Source organism: Sylvia atricapilla, chromosome 4 (genome assembly GCF_009819655.1).
Source record: "Sylvia atricapilla isolate bSylAtr1 chromosome 4, bSylAtr1.pri, whole genome shotgun sequence".
NCBI classification, from domain to species: Eukaryota; Metazoa; Chordata; class Aves; order Passeriformes; family Sylviidae; genus Sylvia; species Sylvia atricapilla.
Genome location: NC_089143.1, coordinates 38787997 through 38807779, shown reverse-complemented (window position 1 = coordinate 38807779; position 19783 = coordinate 38787997). Strand labels below are relative to the sequence as shown.

General features: G+C 38.9%; 1 protein-coding gene across 1 annotated transcript in view; it reads left to right on the top strand.

The window, feature by feature from the left end:
* Positions 1-16634, top strand: part of PALLD (palladin, cytoskeletal associated protein) — a 179348-nt gene extending 162714 nt beyond the window's left edge. Inside the window, 7 exon segments of the mRNA XM_066317618.1 lie at positions 1792-1941; positions 5818-5912; positions 10477-10602; positions 11587-11801; positions 12514-12679; positions 13403-13536; positions 14533-16634. Coding sequence (XP_066173715.1) covers positions 1792-1941; positions 5818-5912; positions 10477-10602; positions 11587-11801; positions 12514-12679; positions 13403-13536; positions 14533-14705 — 1059 coding nt within the window. The 3' untranslated portion in view covers positions 14706-16634.
* Positions 16635-19783: the final 3149 nt, after the last annotated feature.

Sequence of the window (19783 nt, the reverse complement as noted above, 5' to 3'; positions counted from 1 at the left end):
ATGTTGCTTTAGCAGCCATTAGCATGAGTATATAAGTGATCGGGTATCTCTTACATCTCCAGTAAGTGCTCTGTCAGCAGACAAGAAGACATGACTAAATCTTTTGTTCAGGCCACAGAGTCTCTGCAAGGTTGCTGACAGACAAAATGGGAAACAAGTATAACCAGCTATTGAGGAAATGAAATCATTTAAAGTTACACACAATGTTATTAATATAAAAATCATACAAGTAATAAATTTTAAGGAAAATTTCCACTCATTTTCACAAAATTTTTTTTTTTTTTGGTGCAATTCAAAAGTATATCCTTAACTTTCCCCCAAGTGAGTGAATTTCAGACTTTGAAATATTGGTACACAATAAGAACCCAGCAGATTAAACTCCATCAGGAACTGAATTGCACATTGCTCTGCCACTTCATTTTTTACTAGAGAGCCAGCACCCTTTCCTCAGTCTTAAGACCTTAATTCCCACTTCAAGAATGAGGCTGAGCAAAAAATGTGTATATTTTCCTCATCCTAAATAGTCCCAGCAGGACCAGGACAAATACAGCTGTACTTTGAATGAGTTGGCCTCTCATAAAAATGATGTAGGTATCTGCACAAGTAACAGTGGTGTAGGTATCTGCACAAGTGTCTCAAATGCTGAACACAATTGATGTCATGTGTAGTACATGTTTCAGAAAGGACAAGTAAATAATGTTCTACTTAAATATGGGTTTGGGCAGCTGAGTACAGCCTTCCTAGTATAACATTTTTCAGATATTCCTCTGTGTGTGTTCATGCATACACAACATTTACTTTTGATTCCAGCAGATATCTGTTTGGGATTTTACTTTATTATTATTATATTTTCTAAAAATCCTCAAAGCTAGGTCATTTTTTTTCCCTTCAAGTTTGAGGCACTAAAAATACTCTTTTTTTGTGTGTGTAATTCATGGATTACTGTAAGATATTATCCTGCATACATCATTTTTTTGGCTCACTGAAAGTATATCTTGGGTCAGCCAGAAAATAAAATTATGTATCAAAAGTGCTGGAAAAGCCCTCTGTTTGATAGCCAAAGTAACTGTTCTGTGCAGCCTGGAGCTGTGCTGGTGTTGGCATGTCGTTATTAGCGGATGTCGATGTGCTGCTTTGCTTTGAAGTATTTCCTATTACTTTGCAAAGCTGTCCACTTGCGTAGCTGGCCTGTCACACCGGGGTGACATTGTTAGTTTCAATCATGTCATTACGCTGAGCTGGCCCCTCCACACACTAAGCTGCTCACTGCCAGCGGGAGCAGCTCTATCCCCTCTGGCATTTTGGTCCAGTCCAGTCAGCGTAATGGATAAGAGACAAAACGGGTGTTTCAACAGTGAGATCATTGCTTCTATTTTATTCATCATTGAATTAATTCAGCCTATCATTATCTTGCTTTTTTAAATTAATGTTCTTATTTTCTGAAAAGAGAGCAAAAGCATTCTCAAGTTTTTTCTGCAACTTCTTCAGATTTAAGTGAAAGAAAAGGTAAAATTAGTAATTCTGAAATTAGTAATCTTTTCTTTGTAATGACAATTAGTTACAGTTCTTGAAATGGTCAGCCCTTATGCAGCTGTACATTTTGTTGGAAAATGTTCAGGGTGTTGTTTCTCTTTGGTCCTCTGATAATCATGTAACTGTTAGTGAAAGTGGCTTACTTGTGCTACTTACCAGAGAGTTTTTCAGCAGTTAAATTCCTTAGTGCTATTAAATGAGAAATTATGACAATGAGCACCCACCTCTTACCAGCTGTGCTTCGTTTTCTCCCTGCAGATTTATTGGTTTAAAGATGGGAAGCAAATTTCTAAACGAAGTGATCACTACCGAATTCAAAGAGAACCTGATGGAACTTGCTCGCTGCATACTACAGCCTCCACCCTGGATGATGATGGGAATTACACCATTATGGCTGCTAACCCACAGGTAAATGAAGGTTTGGCTCCAGAGCAAACATCCTTCTGGACATAAATCTTCAGAAAACTATCTCATCTCACATATGCATGATTTAATTAAATGATGAAGTCACTGTAAAGCATGCAAGTTAGATTTCTGTTTTCCTCTTGCATCAGTAGGGTGGGACCCTTCTACCTCCAAGAGATTAGCAAATCAACAGTAGTTTTTTTCATATGGTTTGAGGTTTCAGGGGGAGGGGTGTAATTTTTTAATTACTCTTCCACTAGTTGTTTCAGCTGATAACATCTCAGTATTCTAACTGAGCATGGACAGCCCATATATATAAAGGGAGAAAAAGATCCAGTTTAGCAGCAGAAATAACCCAGTCCAGTGATTTAACTTTCTTCTGTTGACCCTACACACTGACTGAGGCCAATTTTTTTAAAATGAGTGGGAGTATATCACACCTCAACATGCTTACATTAGGCAGATTGCAAGTCTGTAAGGCACAAAAAAACTCTAGCACTATTATGTAGCAGTCCTGTGTTGATCTTAAACAGTGCTTTTCTGAAACACAGAGTGTTACTGGTTTAGCAATGCCATTTTTTCTTTGCAGATTTAATACAAGAGTTGAGGGTACACAGCAGAAACCCACTAGTTCATTAGACATAGCCAAACTTACAGGTCACTCACCCTTTTGAAGTAGCTTTTTTAATCCGTTTTTCCTACACCACAGCAAATTGAGGGGAAAGAGTAGAACGTGAGAAACCAAAGCAGTAACATAACTTTTGGGATGTAATGAATTATTTTCTTCTGTAGTGCTTAATATCTTGCCAAGACTAGGCTTGCAAGCAGAATCACACTGTAGAATAACAAACTGTATCACTGAGACAGAGTTTAATCAAAGCAGGAGTGTTGTGCTCTGTTATGCATGTTGCTAGGTTACTCAGCATGATGCTGCCATTTTTGTCTTGCTCTTCAGCTTGTCAGTCCTGCTCATACTGCAGAGGGCTTGTGAATACAGGGAGTTATACACACAGGCAACACACAGAGAGCAGCTTTTGGGTAGATTCTATGAACTGCAGTGCTTAAATGTTGGTGGTTTAATTATTATTTCTACATATATAAGTAAAATAAATACTAATGAAACAGCTTAAGGCCATAAAATTGTTCAAGCTGGGGGCTTTTACACATAGATGACATTGTTACAATACTTGGTACCATTTAAACTGTGAAATTTCACAACAGGTTTAAAAACAGATGCATGCTCAAGGTAAGAAATGGTTCCTGGTCATCTTGCTCTAAGTGCTGTCTCAGTGCATGCACAGTTTCACTGTGTAGTGTTACTGTGTGAGCCAAAGCCTTGGAGATCTTGGTGAACAAACTGCCTTTGTGTTTGGGCACTGTACTCTGTCCCTGAATATTCACAGCCTGTTTTGGAGCATTTGTTGTCCTGGGTAATGGTCATTCAATGACACAACAGTGACCCAGGTTTCCAGTTCTGGTCGTTGATGGCACTACTTTGTTAGTGGGTTTTTGGATGTACTAAAATGAGCTGGGTTTGTGTGGTTCCCCACTTGGAGCTTGAAAAAGCAGCTTTAAATGGTAAAATTCTTTGCTCATGCTTTTTCCCCTCTTTGGAGAAGAACCAGAAGCATCTTCCTCTGGCTCCCCTAAACAAAACATCTGTGTTTCACCAAGCCCATTCTGTTCTCTTTTTTACAGTGTAATTCCCAAGCAAACATACTTATCTCTTCCACTATTTGCTTGCTTTTACTACGCATTTAACAGTACAATGGAGGCAAAAAAGGGCTGTGAGTTAATGTACTAGCCTTTCACACTCAAAAGATCTGGATTCCAATTCTTTTAAGTCATCCTGAGTGGAAATAATTTTGGCAGTCTTCTCAATTCTAATGGAAAGTTGTCCACGTCTCAAAGCTATCACAAACTTAGGCAAATTTGGCAACCTTTCCTTCAGAAAGTGAAGTACGTAAATGTAAGGGAGCTCCCATCAGAACTCTGATGGACTGGTAGATATTTGCTAGGCTGTTGCTGTGTTTGGTCATTGCTGTTCGAATCACCAAACTCTAAAGCAAAAAGACGTGTTCTCAGCTGATAGAAATCGGGTTTATTAAAGCAAAGGATTCAGTTCAGTAAAGCTCTGCCAGTTCATGCCATCTCATGACCTGGACTCACATAATAGGGTTTATGTGTGTAAAATGCCTTGTTGACAGACCCTGGAGATCATCCATGGTAGTTAACACGGCAGGCCCCATTGCCCATGGTGTGAAGTACAGTGAGCTGGAATTAAACTTCTGACACACCAGTGGGGTTTGTTGTAAAAATTGCCACAGAAGTTAATCCAGAGCAAATGGACTCTGGGCCTAGACAAACACAAAACCTTGCCTGGTTTAGGTCTTTAGTTAGAGGTCATATCCCTTAAACTGAGCTCTTTCTATGAACTGTATGGGCTTGCATCAAGTTCTTATTTTTACCTTCTTTCTTTTTATCCCATTCTCTCTGCTTCTTTGCATTACACACCCACAGTCCTCAGACTGGAGTTCCCTTAGTTTCTAGGACATCATCTCATTAATTATTTTCCACTTACTGCTTCCTTCCTCTTCATCCTGTGGCTTTTTTGAAATCTTCAGCTTCATGCCTAATCTTCCCTATCCAAATTCCTTATTGCCCTTTGTGTTGTTCCCTATCCAAATTCCTTGTGTTGCCATTTGTGACACCATCATGTATTGAGATATGCAGAAATGATCCTAAACTATGTGTATTCATCACCTGCCAGAAAAATATTAATATGTAGTGGTACCCAAAATAGAAATTAATTTGTTCCAGATGTCTTTAATGGCCTTGTAACGTAAGGGGGAAAATAAAGCTTTTACATAAGGAATTGCTGTGGGTCTTGCACAATGGCTTGTTTTAATGCAGGGATTTTACTTGTGGACTAAATGGGTCATGGGAATAGAAGTGGGACACAAGATTTCATTTCTAAGTGAACAAAAAGTTGTTGCTATTCTAAGGCTGCCTGTGAGCCCAGTGAAATTGTTTTTTGGTGGACTTTGGACAGTTCTTAAAGAACTGCTATTTGCAACCCCACAAGTACTGTGATAAAAATATTTGTCTTTTATGCTGACAGACTTGAGTGTGGAGCTCACAGCTTAGAGCTGAAATACACTGCAACGCTGATGTGGATGTTGCCTTCCTGCTACCAGCCCAGGGGGCAGAGCTGTTATTTATTGGGACCATCAGATGCTTTTACCCCGTACAGGGCAGTCCCATCCCAAATCTGTTAGGACTAATGCTTGTGGTGGAGAATCTGTCTTCTAAAACACAAAGTAAAAGGGGGACCAAATAAACCAGAGCCATGTTTTATTTATTTCATTGAAAATAACCTGAATTATCACCAATGCCCATCAGCACAGCTGTGCCTTTCAGTGCAATTCCTCAAACCAGATTCACTCAGTAGAGAAGACCTGTTAAATACCTGTCAAATTCTTTTGGCTTTCACTTTAATGAGGGTATTTTTGAGTTGTGGGCCCACCAGATCAAGTAGATCAATCCACTTAGGAGGCAGCAACTCTGTTGTTAACTGCCAACACTCACCTTGGGCCATCTTCAGGACCTTGAACTTGTCTTTCTGTGCACTTGGCACACACAGAGAAACCTCCTGCCCACCTAAATAACAGTCAATAAGAACTTGATTGCCAGCGTATAAACAGTCTTTTTTTTTTTTTTTGGAAATTATTGTAATTATAGTCATTGTAATTCCAGTCTGTTCTGATAAATTAGAAGCTGATAAAACGGGTAGGCAAAAAAAAAGAACAAATCAGGGTGAACATTTATTGCTACATATTTCAAGTCTTTTAATGTTCCTTCTCTCTATCATCCTAACAGGGTAGAGTAAGTTGCACGGGCAGGCTGATGGTTCAAGCTGTAAATCAAAGAGGCCGCAGTCCTTGGTCACCTTCAGGTCAGCCTCACATAAGAAGGTATTTGATGCTTTTTTTTTCTTTTAATAATACGGATTTTGCAAAATAACTTGTCAGGTAAGGTAGAGAATGTGAGGTAGGCAGCTAAGTTAAAAGTATGGCATTCAGGAAGAAATGTGACCTCTGCTGTCTGAAAATTGCTGCAGAACTTGCACACTCAGAAGTATAAGCAACCTCTGAAATGACATGACTTTTAAATATCTTTAAATTTCCCTATGTCCTTCTCCTTTCTCTGTTGGTGTTCACTAGTTTCTATGTGTCTCAAATTACACTATCAGCTGTTGGGAAGGCTCTTGTCACTTAGGCTTTTTAAAAATATTTCGTGATTAGGATTCTACCAGGAACCTCCACCCTCTGCAGCTTCTAGTAAGTGTTCATTTAATAACTGCATGCCAAAGAGGTTTATCAGATTTACATTAGAAATATTTTAGTATTTCAGTATTTAATATTTCAGTTCAGGTTCTTATAAGGAATTATGAGTCAGAAATAAAGTATTAAACTTATCTTTGGTGAGTTTACAATTATTCCCATACGAAGCTATGGCTTATGTTTTTGGACCTTAGAAGGAAATTTTCCCTTCAAATAATTTTTTTTCTTTGACCAAAGCATTTATGAGGCTGTTTAGCACAGCTTAGACAGATTTAGATGATACAAAAAAATTTACTTTGGTTACTAGAACTGTTTTCAGAGGAATGTGGGGGCTCTGGTTTCTGGATTCTGCTGTAATGAGGCATGTGCTTTACTTAATGGTTCCAACATTAGAATCTCAATATTGCCCAACCAATATACAGAGTACATGTAATTACAGTCAGTGTACAACCAGGAAAGGATTTCTCTAACAGTTAATATAGTACTAGTATGTAATATAGAACTGCTGCATGTAAAACAGGCTCTCTTCCCCCCTCTGGTAGCTGTGAAGTATTAGGAAGTGAGGCTGGTTGGTTAAAAGATCTTGTCAGTCTTACTCCTGCACAGAACAAACTGCAACCCCAAAAGCATTTCCCAGCGTTTCTCTGAGATGGCCACCAACACCCTCTGCAGTGTGTCACCCTTTGTGTTACACCCAAAGCTCAGAGTGCCTCTGGAGAGGAATATCCTGCCAGGCTGCACTGTGACAACAGCACAGAAAAGGCTGGGACCACCTGGTGTAGCCTCTCCAGTCACTAATGCACTTAGCACTTTCAGATAATGGGAAAAAATGGAAAGTCCACGTTAAGCTCTGAAGGGAAAAGCTGCCATGAACAATCAGGTTTCAGCTGAATAAATCAGTGCACATGGGATGACAAAGGGGAAAGACCTTTAAAAGCAAAGATGATGGGATGGGAGGTAGGGGTGAAAGGATCAAGCAGCTGCCACTCCTGCAGCTTCCTGAAGGACAAAATTTGTGCTGGACAGAACCCTCAGGTGAAAATCCTCAGGAGGATCTTTTCAATCTCTCCAAATGAATTCAGAGTCCAAGGCCACCACTGGCTGGTATTTTTTTTTTTCTAATAGAGATAGGCACCCAAGCAGCCACTATTGCTTTGGGTTGAGTGTCCAGTGAGTAATGAATTATAAACAGGGAATTTCTGTAGAGCAGTTTAATTAAAATTAGAGCAATTATTGGGGATTCTTATTTCCTGTAAAATTACCATGTGAAGGGCTTATCCCATGTAGGCATTCAGCATGGAATCTCCGTTTAGTGACAGTTCTCACTGCTCCCATTGGAGGGTTCACCCAAGACTGATGAAATGAGAGCACATAAAACCTTCCTAAGACAGACTCTTGCCACTGGCTTTTCTAATGTAATATCCCAAATTACTGTTCCCCATATTCTGTGGTATTTCTCATGTCTGTTGCCATTGACTTTTGGTAAGTAATATTCACTACAATATTATTTCTGTAAGCTTTTCTGCTTGAGAGTAACAAAACCGTTTGTTTGCTTATTTTATTACAAGTATATTTACAAGCTTAATGAATTTTATTACTTGTTACACTGTTGACAGGCTTTTTCCTGAAGTACATTTAATCTCTTACAGAATGTGTTCTGGCAGAACTCTGGGGTTTTATTTCACTCTTAATGTATTTTTCTGAAATTTGCTCAGTTGACAGACATAATTTTCTTAGTATCACTTGATGTTGGTGGCCACTTTTGATTTGGACTCAATCCCTTAGATGACAAGGTGCTCAACAAACATTGTGTCATCTAAGCATGGTAGCAATAGTCCCAAATAAATCTTTAAATGCATGATAAAATAGTCATAAAATGCATGAGATTTAAAGAAGATTTAAAAACTAAACATTCCTATCACCCTGCTTTCAATTATGGGATTAATTTGAACTTAATCTCCTTTATTACAAATAAGGAATGATTACCATATGGTCAGTCATAAAGTCTTCATCTTCTTGCTCACTGAAATTCCCACTGCATTGTACCATACCAACCCGTGGAGTCTCCCCTGGACACATTTAGTACATGACATCAGTTCTGCTGAAACTAATCCCTGCAGAGTGATGTCCGCATTGCAACTCCGAAGGGCCCACAGTGAATCCAAGAGTTATTCCAGTCTTTTGCAATTTGTCATTCCGAGACATCTGAAGCTACTTGGCTCAACTCATTTCATTATTTGTTTAAAACCACAAAATATTTTAGAATTGAAATGACCCTAGTTTTACCTCTCAAGACAAAGGCTTAAAGAGTCTGTGATTTTAGCGTAAACTTCCAAGGAGGTAAAAAGAAATGCAACATCTCTGTTCACAAATTCTTAACTGCTTTGTTTTCCAAAACTCATCAGCAGCTCACCAACTAAAGCTCAGAGCTGCTTATGAGCTGCAGGTTGGACCTACTGAAGTAGCTTTAGACATGTTCAAGTGGCAAAAACCATGGATTTTGCTTCAGACATGGATTTAGGCACCTGAAGAGTTACATGAGCTCTTAGTGTGTGCAGGGATGTCAGTCTGTGTTTCCCATTTCATTATCCAGTCCTACATTATTAAGCAGCATGGACACAAGTCCCCCCAGCCCCATTTGCCTTTAGTTACAGCTATTGGAAAACTGTGATGATCATTGAACTATTAGTAAGAGAGAACACCATGGCACAGGGGATGCCTGGCCATTGCAAACACAGCAATAGCAGAGGAAAGGACAACAACAGAGCAGGGCAAAATAAATCAAATTCAAGCAACTCTAATTAACTGCAGCCTCAGTGGAGCAGAGCATGCAGCTGGAGTGTTTATGTTCCGTGCAGTAGTATGTTTTCCATGCAGCTTGTTTTCCAAATGTAATCATTGAAGGTTTTAGGCTCTTTTTTGTTGTGAATTATTTTAACTTGGAGAAATTACTTTGGGCAGTCAAAAATGCATAATGCACCTATACTGCAGCATGGACACTGCAAACAGCAGCCAAAACAGAAACACTGGCAAAAGTAACAGAACATGGGATTCAGAAAAGAGAAACTTCACTGTAGTGTGTCATTAATAAAAGTGATCTTTGGAGGGTGTTTGAGTAGCTCCTCTTCTTCACACAGAATGTTACTGTTGGCAGCAGCTGGCTCCAGAATGGAACCCACTGGAGCTGATCAGGCAAGGACAAAAATGGATATAAAATTTCATTTCAAGATTCTTTGATTACTAAATCACACAAATGGAATAATCTAATTTCTATGGAAACAAAAACCTAGTTAAATGAGGAACCACTTAGAAAAAGATTTGATGGATTAAATTAACAGGCAAGAATAGCCAACACGGAAAATGGATTAAATGGTATCATGGAATCTTAAAGTGATTGGTACTGTGTATGAGAGTTATTTTTCTTTCCTTTTTATTGTTTATCAAACTGTTTATGGTACCTTTGTTTAAAAAAACCCGAAAACTAACAACCAGAGTTATTCTCCCTACTACTTACAATTGAAATTCTCATTGTTTCAATTCCACAGTTTGCTGGTATTGAAAATATTCAAGAGTATCCCATACAAAAAACCCTGTTAAATGAGGAAGATATATGTCCACAGCAATTCAATATATAGAATTTTCTGTACAGTCTTCACTAGTGCAGAACAAGAGAGGATAAGTCTGATGTGAAGGGTGTCTCGTCAATTGAGATGAGTTAGCTTTTAGCTGCTGTTATTTGCTAAAAGGGAATCATGATTAATAAACTGTCCATATACTTTCTGATGTAATCAGCAGCAGTGAGGGGATTAAATACACAGGACACTAGAAATGGGGAACTGAAGCTACATGCCAAGATCTGCCAACTTGTTTTATCTGTATTTCAGTGATTTAAAGACTAAACAAAATGAAAATACTATCATTCATAAAATTCATTAATATTACAAGCTACTATTCTGTAGCAATATTGTTTTATAGGTCATAGTTTCTCACATGTGAATTAAAAGAAAGTAATTCAATAATTGCAGTGTCGTAATTAGCTCAGTCTGGGCCAAATGCTACCCATGCATGTGTGGGGTGATTACTGTACAGGTCAAAGAAGTGATTTAAAATTCAAACCAGTCTTATATGTGATTATGGTTCTTTTGACTTAGCAGAGAAAAAAAAATAATTTACCTTTATTTCATATTATTTTAAGACCACGATCTCGATCAAGGGACAGTGGTGATGAAAATGAACCAATTCAGGAACGATTCTTCCGGCCTCATTTTCTGCAGGCTCCTGGAGACCTGACTGTTCAAGAAGGAAAACTATGCAGGATGGACTGCAAGGCAAGTGTCATGCAAAGGGTAGCAGCAGCCTTTTGATAACATCAGCTGACTCAAAAACCACATTGGTTTCTTTTCAAAGCAGTTTTGCCTATTGGCAGTTTCGGTGCCTGTTAGTAGAGTAATTAATCTCATTGCTTGTGAATGAGTAAGTGGACAATAAAAGCTTGTCTCCCCTCCAATGAAAGTGCTTTGGGCAAATCTTAGAGGTCACAGTAAACTGATTTATAGAATTCAGCTATGTGGGGTGTGGAGGGAAGCAGCACACACTATGAAGACAATGTGTTTCTACATTTTGCATTTTAAGTCCTTTTACTACTTGAGTTTTGAACCCCCGTTTAAAGTTTCAAACAGTATAAACCTGATTTGTGACTGCTAAGCAGAAATAATTCAGGCTTGGGTGACTTCTGTTTACTTTGTGCTGACCTATTTGGGAGAAGCTGTTTGCTCTGAAGCAAACTCCCCACAGCAAGTAGCATGGCTTTCAGAGTGCTGGACTTGTCCACACAGACCAAGCATTAACTAGTGCAGGTGGTGCTGTCACTAGGGCACACCTCAGTGGAGTGCAACTTCGGAGGTCAGTAGTTAGTCAGCTAACATCTTTTTTTCTGCAAGTTTTCCAACAAGAACTTAATCTAGAAAGGAGTATCTTCTCATTCCACCTGAAGAGCAAACAATAAAACAGACAAAAGGTGTCACCCTGCCCTTTGTTTTGCAATGTATTGTTATTTAGCTTCTAGCCTATCTACACGCTGATCTTTTTTCAGTCGCACCCATAAGACATCATGGAATTCAGGGAGTTGGCCAGAAAGTAAGTAAATGACTACAGCTGACTCAGTGTGTAAATCAGGACAGAATTGGATCTTTAAATCTTTTGGTACACTTGCAGTAGCAAACTGAACCAAACTTCCCTGAAGTAACAAGTCAGGACTCCTCCAGTGTTTCATGTGGCTAAAACAATTTCCCTCTGTTCTCTTCACACTCAAGGTTAGTGGATTACCAACTCCAGACTTAAGCTGGCAACTTAATGGCAGACCAATTCGCCCTGACAGCTCTCACAAAATGCTGGTGCGTGAGAATGGGGTGCACTCCTTGATCATAGAACCAGTCACAGCTAGAGATGCTGGGATCTACACGTGCATTGCCAGCAATCGGGCTGGTGAAAATTCATTCAGCCTGGAGCTCACTGTTGCAGGTAACATCTTCATGCTTGGCTTTCAGACTGAGCACTGCCAGGACAGCATGAAAAAAAGAAACGTGAATGATATCAAATGACACATTGAGGGGTGGAGGGTAAGAAAAGGAACCTGGCAGTAACAGAAGTATGATGTATTTATAGGTGAGCTATTCATGTTACGTTGTGGCATAAGTTGACTGGCATGTAATGGCTGTGCACTGTTAAGAAAAGGGGCTGCTGGCCTTAAGGCCACAAACAAGACTATTTCCCTGGATGTTTGTTTGTAATGACAATCTGTGCATACCCATGTCTACCCCTGGGCAGCCAGTGGGAATGCCTTGTGCGTGTCACAGCACATCAGACTAAGGCCACTGCAGACTTCTGGTAGAGCAGCTCCTTCTTCAGTTTGAAGTCCACGCTTTTGTGGAACGTGGAGGAGCACTTTGTACCATGCACAGTGCAGCCAGTTTATCTAGTTGTCATGCTCTGCCTTTCAATTATTTTAGGAAAGAATCAACTTTTTAGCACTTTTTTCCCCCTATTAAAAAAATGATAGGACTGTTTTCTTCAGAGGAACCAGGACTGAACTTCATGATTAATGAAGACAGCACGTATGTTTCCTGCCACTTAGGTCTTTCATAATTGTTTTTCGTACACTGCTGAAAGAAAAGGCATGTTTTCATAGACAAATGTCAACATAACTTTTTTTTTTTTTTTTTCTTTTCCACAGCTAAGGAAATACAAAAAGCACCTGTGTTTATAGAGAAGCTACAAAACACAGGTGTGACTGAGGGATTCCCAGTGCGACTGGAGTGTCGAATCTCAGGGGAGCCATCTCCTCAGATATTTTGGAAGAAAGAGAACGAGTCACTCACGTACAACACTGACCGAGTGAGGTTAGACTTAAAATTATCTCCCCATGTGTAACTTCAACGATGATCTATCCTGTAAAACAAATAAAAATCTGAAAGGTCACATGAACACTTTGTGTAAAGGGCATCTCATAAATATTAACTAGTGATTGTAATAATTTATGACATTTACTTAGACTTGCAGCCAGCCTGGTGGCTGAAGCAGAAATAAAATGTTACTTGTTCTCCATCATTAGACTTAGACAATTACCTTTGCACTCTAAGCAAGAGGAGAACTACTCTTCCTGAATCAAGACTACAGAAATTTGCTAGCAAAAATCAAAGTTCCAAAGGAACACTCTGTGCTTTTCAGCAAAAACTCTGATTCATAATTCTGCTCTACAGTTAAGCAACTAAGATTCAGTATTTTATATTTTAAGATCTTCCTCGAGTTTCTTTATCCTTTCCACAAAAAGTCTGGGTACGATCTGGTGTTCCTGCTACTCCAGATGTCTTAATCCATAATGGTGAAAGAAAACTTACTTCATGTGTTTTTTCTTCTTAGTTTTCAATACAGGATATTAAACTGCCAAATTGTCGAGCATACTCAAGGCTTTATTTTCTAATTTCAGGGGAAGTTCCGTTTTAATTAAAATTTTAGTTCAAGTTAGACTGTAATCAATCTGTAACCAAGACTGGGTTGTTTTATAATGCCATTTTAAAATAGCCTAGTTTGTGATTAATAGTAATTTTTTACTTTTTTATTAGCATGCACCAGGATAACTACGGCTACATTTGCCTGCTTATTCAGGGAGCTACAAAAGAGGATGCTGGCTGGTACACTGTTTCAGCTAAGAATGAGGCTGGGATTGTGTCTTGCACTGCCAGGTTGGATGTTTACAGTAAGTGGCTTCAATTTTCATGATTATATATCAATCCCCCCAAAAGCACTATAAGTTATATAAGCTCCCCCAAAAAAAGTTCTGTAAGTTTTGGGTTATTCACAGAATGGTTTACAATGGTCTCTCTTTCTTTTGTTTATAGTTTCTCCTCAATAGTAAACATCCACTTCAAGACAACAAATGCTCTGTCAAAGTATTTTTCACCATCTTTCAGACACCTAAAGCAAAACAAGCTTGCATGCTTTCTGTTTTTGCTTAGTAATTAAATATAGCTAATTAACAACAGATAACGGCATGCTCAGATGATTTTTGTGGATCATAATTACTTTTGTTTTGCTGGCACTTCCCTAACCTTTTGTATTCTTTTGTACATTAGTCTGTAATACACCTGTGACAAGCTACCAAAAGTGTGGTAGATGTTTTTATGGCTTTCTGCTTAATTACTCAGTTTGTTCCAAAGCAGCCCCATACATAGTGAATGTTTTCTGTAAAAAGTATCTCTTACCAGTCTCATAGCAAGAATTAAGGAAGAGGGGGAAGGGGAGAGACTGATAAAGGATGATTTCTGGGGTGGTGCTGGAAGTGGGAATTTGGCTCAGCATTCTTCAGCATACAAGGGGTGGCAATGGCAGCCAGATTATTTCCTTTTATATGCAACAACTAACCCTAGAACAGGCCTGTTACTGTAACAGGAGTGCACAGAAACAACCCACTTGCTGACAACCTTCTCAGTGGCACAAGGAAATATAGAAAACAATGCCAAAAAGTAACACAGACCATTGTATTTACTTACCACATTTGAAGGTGAAACTAGATGCTGAGAGAATACCCCAAAACACAACGCCAAGAAATGAAAAAAAAAATTTACCTTTGATAAATGGTTTTCTGCTTCTCAGAAATTACCATCTCCTTCACAAAGGGTTGACTGAGCACCTGGCACACGTAGGTGCACAGTTCAGGAAGGCTAACACTTTTTCTTTCCTTTTTCATCTCCAGCTCAGTGGCAACAACCCCCTCAGCAGACCAAGCCAAAGAAGGTGCGGCCCTCAGCCAGCCGGTACGCTGCTCTCTGTGACCAAGGACTAGACATCAAAGCAGCTTTCCAGCCGGAGGCAAACCCCGTGCACCTGACAATGCAGCCTGGCCTGGTAGAGAGCGATGATCTGTAGATTCAACTGCCGCTTCCATCATTTTCTTTCAAAGCAGAAACACTGAAAGCCATTGCCTTGACCAATGATACTCCTATGTCACTTTATGCAAGGGCAGACACCTTCATGTACAAAAGATAAACAACAAACACAGTAACCATATATTCCTTATTCATTATACCAAATTAGAAGAATAGATAGATTATTAATAGAAATGTACACATTGCACAACAAATCACACTCACCAGTTCCTTAACTGATGTTGCTTCATAATCCTTTTCATAGAGGCCAAAATGCATCAGAGAGAAAGATTCTTCACTACATAACCTTCATAAGCAGTAAGTAGATGCTACACAATCTTAACGGTGCAGGATGTTTTCTTCTAGGGTTATCAACAGTTCTAAAATGGCTACACATTCTGACAGCTACGATGAACAAGTGCAATATTGTAAGAATAAAACAGGAAGGGACAAGGAAAAGAAATGTAAGCAAATGCTGTATCTCTGCAAACTGCTTTCCATTCAACAATGAAAAAAAAAAATCTTTCTTTCACTGCTGTTAGCATGGACATCAACAACACCCTAACTTTCAATTCATTTGTGTTTTTTCTTTTTGCCATCTCGGAGGAGGCTTATTTACAGACATATAGCAATGGAGTCTGAGCAGAAGTAATTTTACTTCTGCAGGACAACCAAGAAGAGTTGACACATAATAACAATCTACTCCAGATTACACATAGGTAACTAGATTGGGAAAAAAATGCTGATAGTATAAACCACTGCAGTGAGTTACTGCAAGGGGTGGGAGGAGGACTGGGCAAGAGGTTGGAACTCCGGATTTCCAGCAGTGTGTAATCTTGTAGTACTCCCATTCAGGATTCTGAAATTGTAAGGTGAGCTGAAAACAAGAGAGTGTATGTATGGGATGTTTGACTGTTTAAAGCTTGTGTAATATGTATGAGGATTTTAGAAATGTACAGTAAGTGAAAAATGGGTTGAAACTGCAATACAGATCTCTGCAAAAAAGCATACACCACAGGTGATAGGTTTGCAAATCTGAGGAAGTAGAAAATTAAGATAGGCAAAAAAATCCAATTTGCTTTTTGTTTTTTCTTCTTAACATGTGTCTAGTAGATTTTATTTTTTCCTTCTCCTGACTGCAGGCAAATGTCAACTCTTTTGAGGGGTAGAGTCTGTGCACCATAGGTGAAAAGCCTGAAGGCTGCTTACAGAAAGCAAGGCAAATCCGCTTGGAAGTGGAGCCCCACTTAAGTCACACCTGACTAGGTAGTTTTAAATTAGAACCAAATGAATTTCAGTTGAAGGGGAAGGAAGGAGAATGGATGGAAGAATTACTAGGCCTGAGAATGAAAATGAGTGTTTGATGGTACGAGGTACGATACTTTGCTAGGAAAGGAAAACACTGTATTCCTTATATGAAGCACATATATGGTATCTTTCATTATTTATAATAAAAGTGTTGAAATCTTTTATCTCAGTTCATTTATTCAGAAGTCCTGTACTTAGGGGTTTGTTTGTTGTTCTTTTTTTTTAATTTTGTAATTGTGTACACCATATATTGCATTACTGCTACATGTGTATTGCTTTGTAAGTACACAAAGTTTGTTTTGTTTTTAGTGACTAATAAACTTTAGCACACAAGGTAGTACTATTCTGGTGCAGGATATGACTAGTACTGGGGATGGTTAATCTAGATTAACGTCGTAGTCTGTCAGGTGGGAATAATCTGATTTTATTCTAGAAGTATGTCATATCTTCTGCCAAATTTTCCTCAACTGTGACATGCTAATTTACTTTTTTGTTTAGCTTCACTAGCATTATTTTGCCACCTTTTATTTGTATTTATAAAAATGTATTATCATTACTTTGGACTGTTGTGCTGATATAATGTGGGTTTAACATCAATAAATATTACACAAATAGAAAGTTTTCCTTCTGGTAAAGATTAATAATTGTTCTGGTACAAGCATTCAAGTGTAAGATTCGGAAATCTTAAATATTATGAATACAGATTAAATGAGGCCTATATCCAGCATCTAAAAACTACTAGAATTTATCAGAATAATCTGCTTGTGACCTGGAATCTTGTTTGAACAGAACAGAGGAACATTACTCATAAATTCTGAGAAACTTTTGCCAAATAGAAGAGCTGGAAGATACTTTTTTTTAATAGGTTAGAAAATATGCAGGTCTGTTTTGTATTTCTAATAATTGCAAAATGTCATCACTTACAGCTGATTCTGTAAAAGGCATAGTCTGAGCACTGTTACATTTAAGTGCCTGATAAAAAGACAATATCAGAATTTTTTAAAAAAATCAGATTTAGTTACAAAATCCTGACTATTAACTAGTTTCTCCTTTTTTCAATGTGAAGATACCAGGAAAGATGCAAGATGAACCTTTTTTGGGGGTGGGGGGGTGTGTGTTTACATTTCAAGCATTGATCACTACAAACAGCTTATGTCAGCAATTAAGTGAGCACTGGCATTAACAGTGACACTGCAGCTGAAGTCACTGGAGTTGTGTCTGCTCACAGGACGTTTAGCTTGGGGACTAAAAAATAGACTGCTTTTTGAGCTTGTTGAAGATGAGGTCATCATCACTTTTTGCCTCTGTATATATGTACAGACACACTTAAGCAGTAAATCACATCTCTAAGCAGCAACATTGTTTTTATGAAAACATTCAGCTGTGCTGTTCCTTAGTTACTGGGACTGTTTGGGCTTACAAAATCAGAGATAGAAGCCTGGCACAAGCAAATGAATTTCTCAAGCCAAAAAGCAAAAATTCTTGGAAGCACCAAAGTAACTTCCAAAAGTTTAATCTTCCACGTAAGCCAAAGATGGACAGTGTGACCTGAGAGTGTACTTTTGTCATTTTTTACAACTATAAAAAGGAGCCTTGACTTTTTGTGAGACTTCCAGTTTAGGAACGGGAAGACTTCAAATTATTTTGGAAGCTGATCAGTCCAAGCATATTCATAGCAATCAAAGACTCGATGCAGCAACAATCAGGATGACAACAGAAACCCCTGTCAAGAATACCAACAGTGAGGTGCAAAATTCCACGTGCATGAAGGTTTCAGCTGGTGGTGTACCTTAGCACACTGTGCCTTTATCCTACAGCTTTAAGGCAATAGCAACAATTAGTTAACATGCACAATTTGCTTCCATCACAGCTAACTGGTGGTTTGGGATCAAGACCAGTCCAACTTGAAACCCTAGCTTATAAATCATTGTTTCTTTCTGTATCACCACTTTCAAAGTCTATTTTAATTCACTTAGGGTGTATGCTAAGAAATGCCTTGATCCCCCACATCTGGACTGCTACATCCTCACCTCTGCAAAGTAGCCCAAACAAATTTCATGAGCTCACATTATCCAACATGCCATGATGCTGAGGGGAAGAGCTGTGTGCTCTGACTGCATGACCCAGCTACCAAACCCACACCATGCACTATAGAGAAATTCATGTGTGGACTAGAAATGCCTGCTTGGATTATGCATATCGGCCAATTCCCTCCCTCACCACTCAAATGTACATGCAAGTGCTAGAATTTACTGACATTTATCTCATTCTCCTGAACTAAAAGAAACAGCCTTCCCTCTGCACAGATTTTCTGTGTGAACAGAAATATGAGCACATAAAACACATCAGGCAGATGGAAACACAGTTCCTGCCCCAAGGAATTTACAATGTATTCCAGACAGCACACAGTATTCTTTCACTGCTCTTAAAGCTTGCAACTCTAAATTAAGCCACTCTGCATTCTCTTAACAGAAGTGATTAAAGCACAAAATTATCTAATACTGCACTGCATCTCTAATAAAAATGTGTTTGAACATAACGCTCAGTCACGTCTCAAGCACAAAAGCCACACAACGAGCAGCAGTACCTGTACAGCAATGATTTCAGCAGCATACAGATGGAGATGAACTCCAGTTCAACACCACATAGAAGGAGAAATTTTGAGCTTTATCAAACAACTGCAGTGGAACAGTTGTAACCCTGGGGACTGGCCAAGTCTTGTAACTGCTATCGCTTTCTAGTTCTGTAGTAGCATAAATGGTCGAGAAACAGCTGCAGAAGAAGAAGGCAGAAAAAAAAAACCAGTACATGGCCAGTGCACAAAATGATTACAACACTTGCAGAAGGAGCTCTACAAATCTCATCACACCAAATGGATCATGGTAGGACTTCTCTCCTGTGTGTTTAACAACACAGTTTCAGGGAAACATATTGTCAAGCTTTTTTTGGACAACTCTTGGCCCAGACATCATAGAGTATTTGTAGAGAACTGAGGGTACAAAACCCAGACTAACTAACAGGACCTTTCTGAGCTACTGCAAAAGGTGCTGAAAATAAGAAAACAGACAATGCACCTGTAATCTACTGCAAATTAAGGCCATGGTGTCCTGAAAATTATGGTGAACTATAAAATTACAACTGCTCTCTGTTCTAAATATGCATTCCAGCAACAGAGCTACAAGAGCTGCAGAGAATGGACTCAGTTCCAGTCTGCTGCTGACAGGGACAATTCACCATCAAAAATCGTACATGACATCCAAACAAAACATGATAAATTACTGTATTTCTTCTTTTCTCTGATGTTGCAAGAAGTTTTCAGTAGAAATTTACCAACTATGTGAAAAAGTAGGATAAAAGGTCATATTGAAAGGAGCAGAATTAAAACACTGCAGCTGAGGGCTTTCAACAGGTCATTGGCATCCAGGTGTTGACAGTACAGCCTCCAGCACAGAGCTGGAACATGTAGTTTAGTGCACTCAGCATTAGAAATACCGAGCTGGGAGATCTGCAAGTTAGAATTCACAGACCATCAAACTGCTTCACTAACAAGCTTTAGCAGTACCATATCCTCAGTTACCAAATAACCATATTTGCAGTTATTCTTAATCAAATTGATCAAAATCATGCAGCAATTTCAAACCCATCAGCACACTACATGTGCAAGGGCACCTCAGTACCATCAGCCAGCAGCCTGGGAAATGTTGAGGAACATCCACACAACTCCATTTGTTCAGTGACATCTGCCCCCCACGCTCCCACTGTCACTGCCCT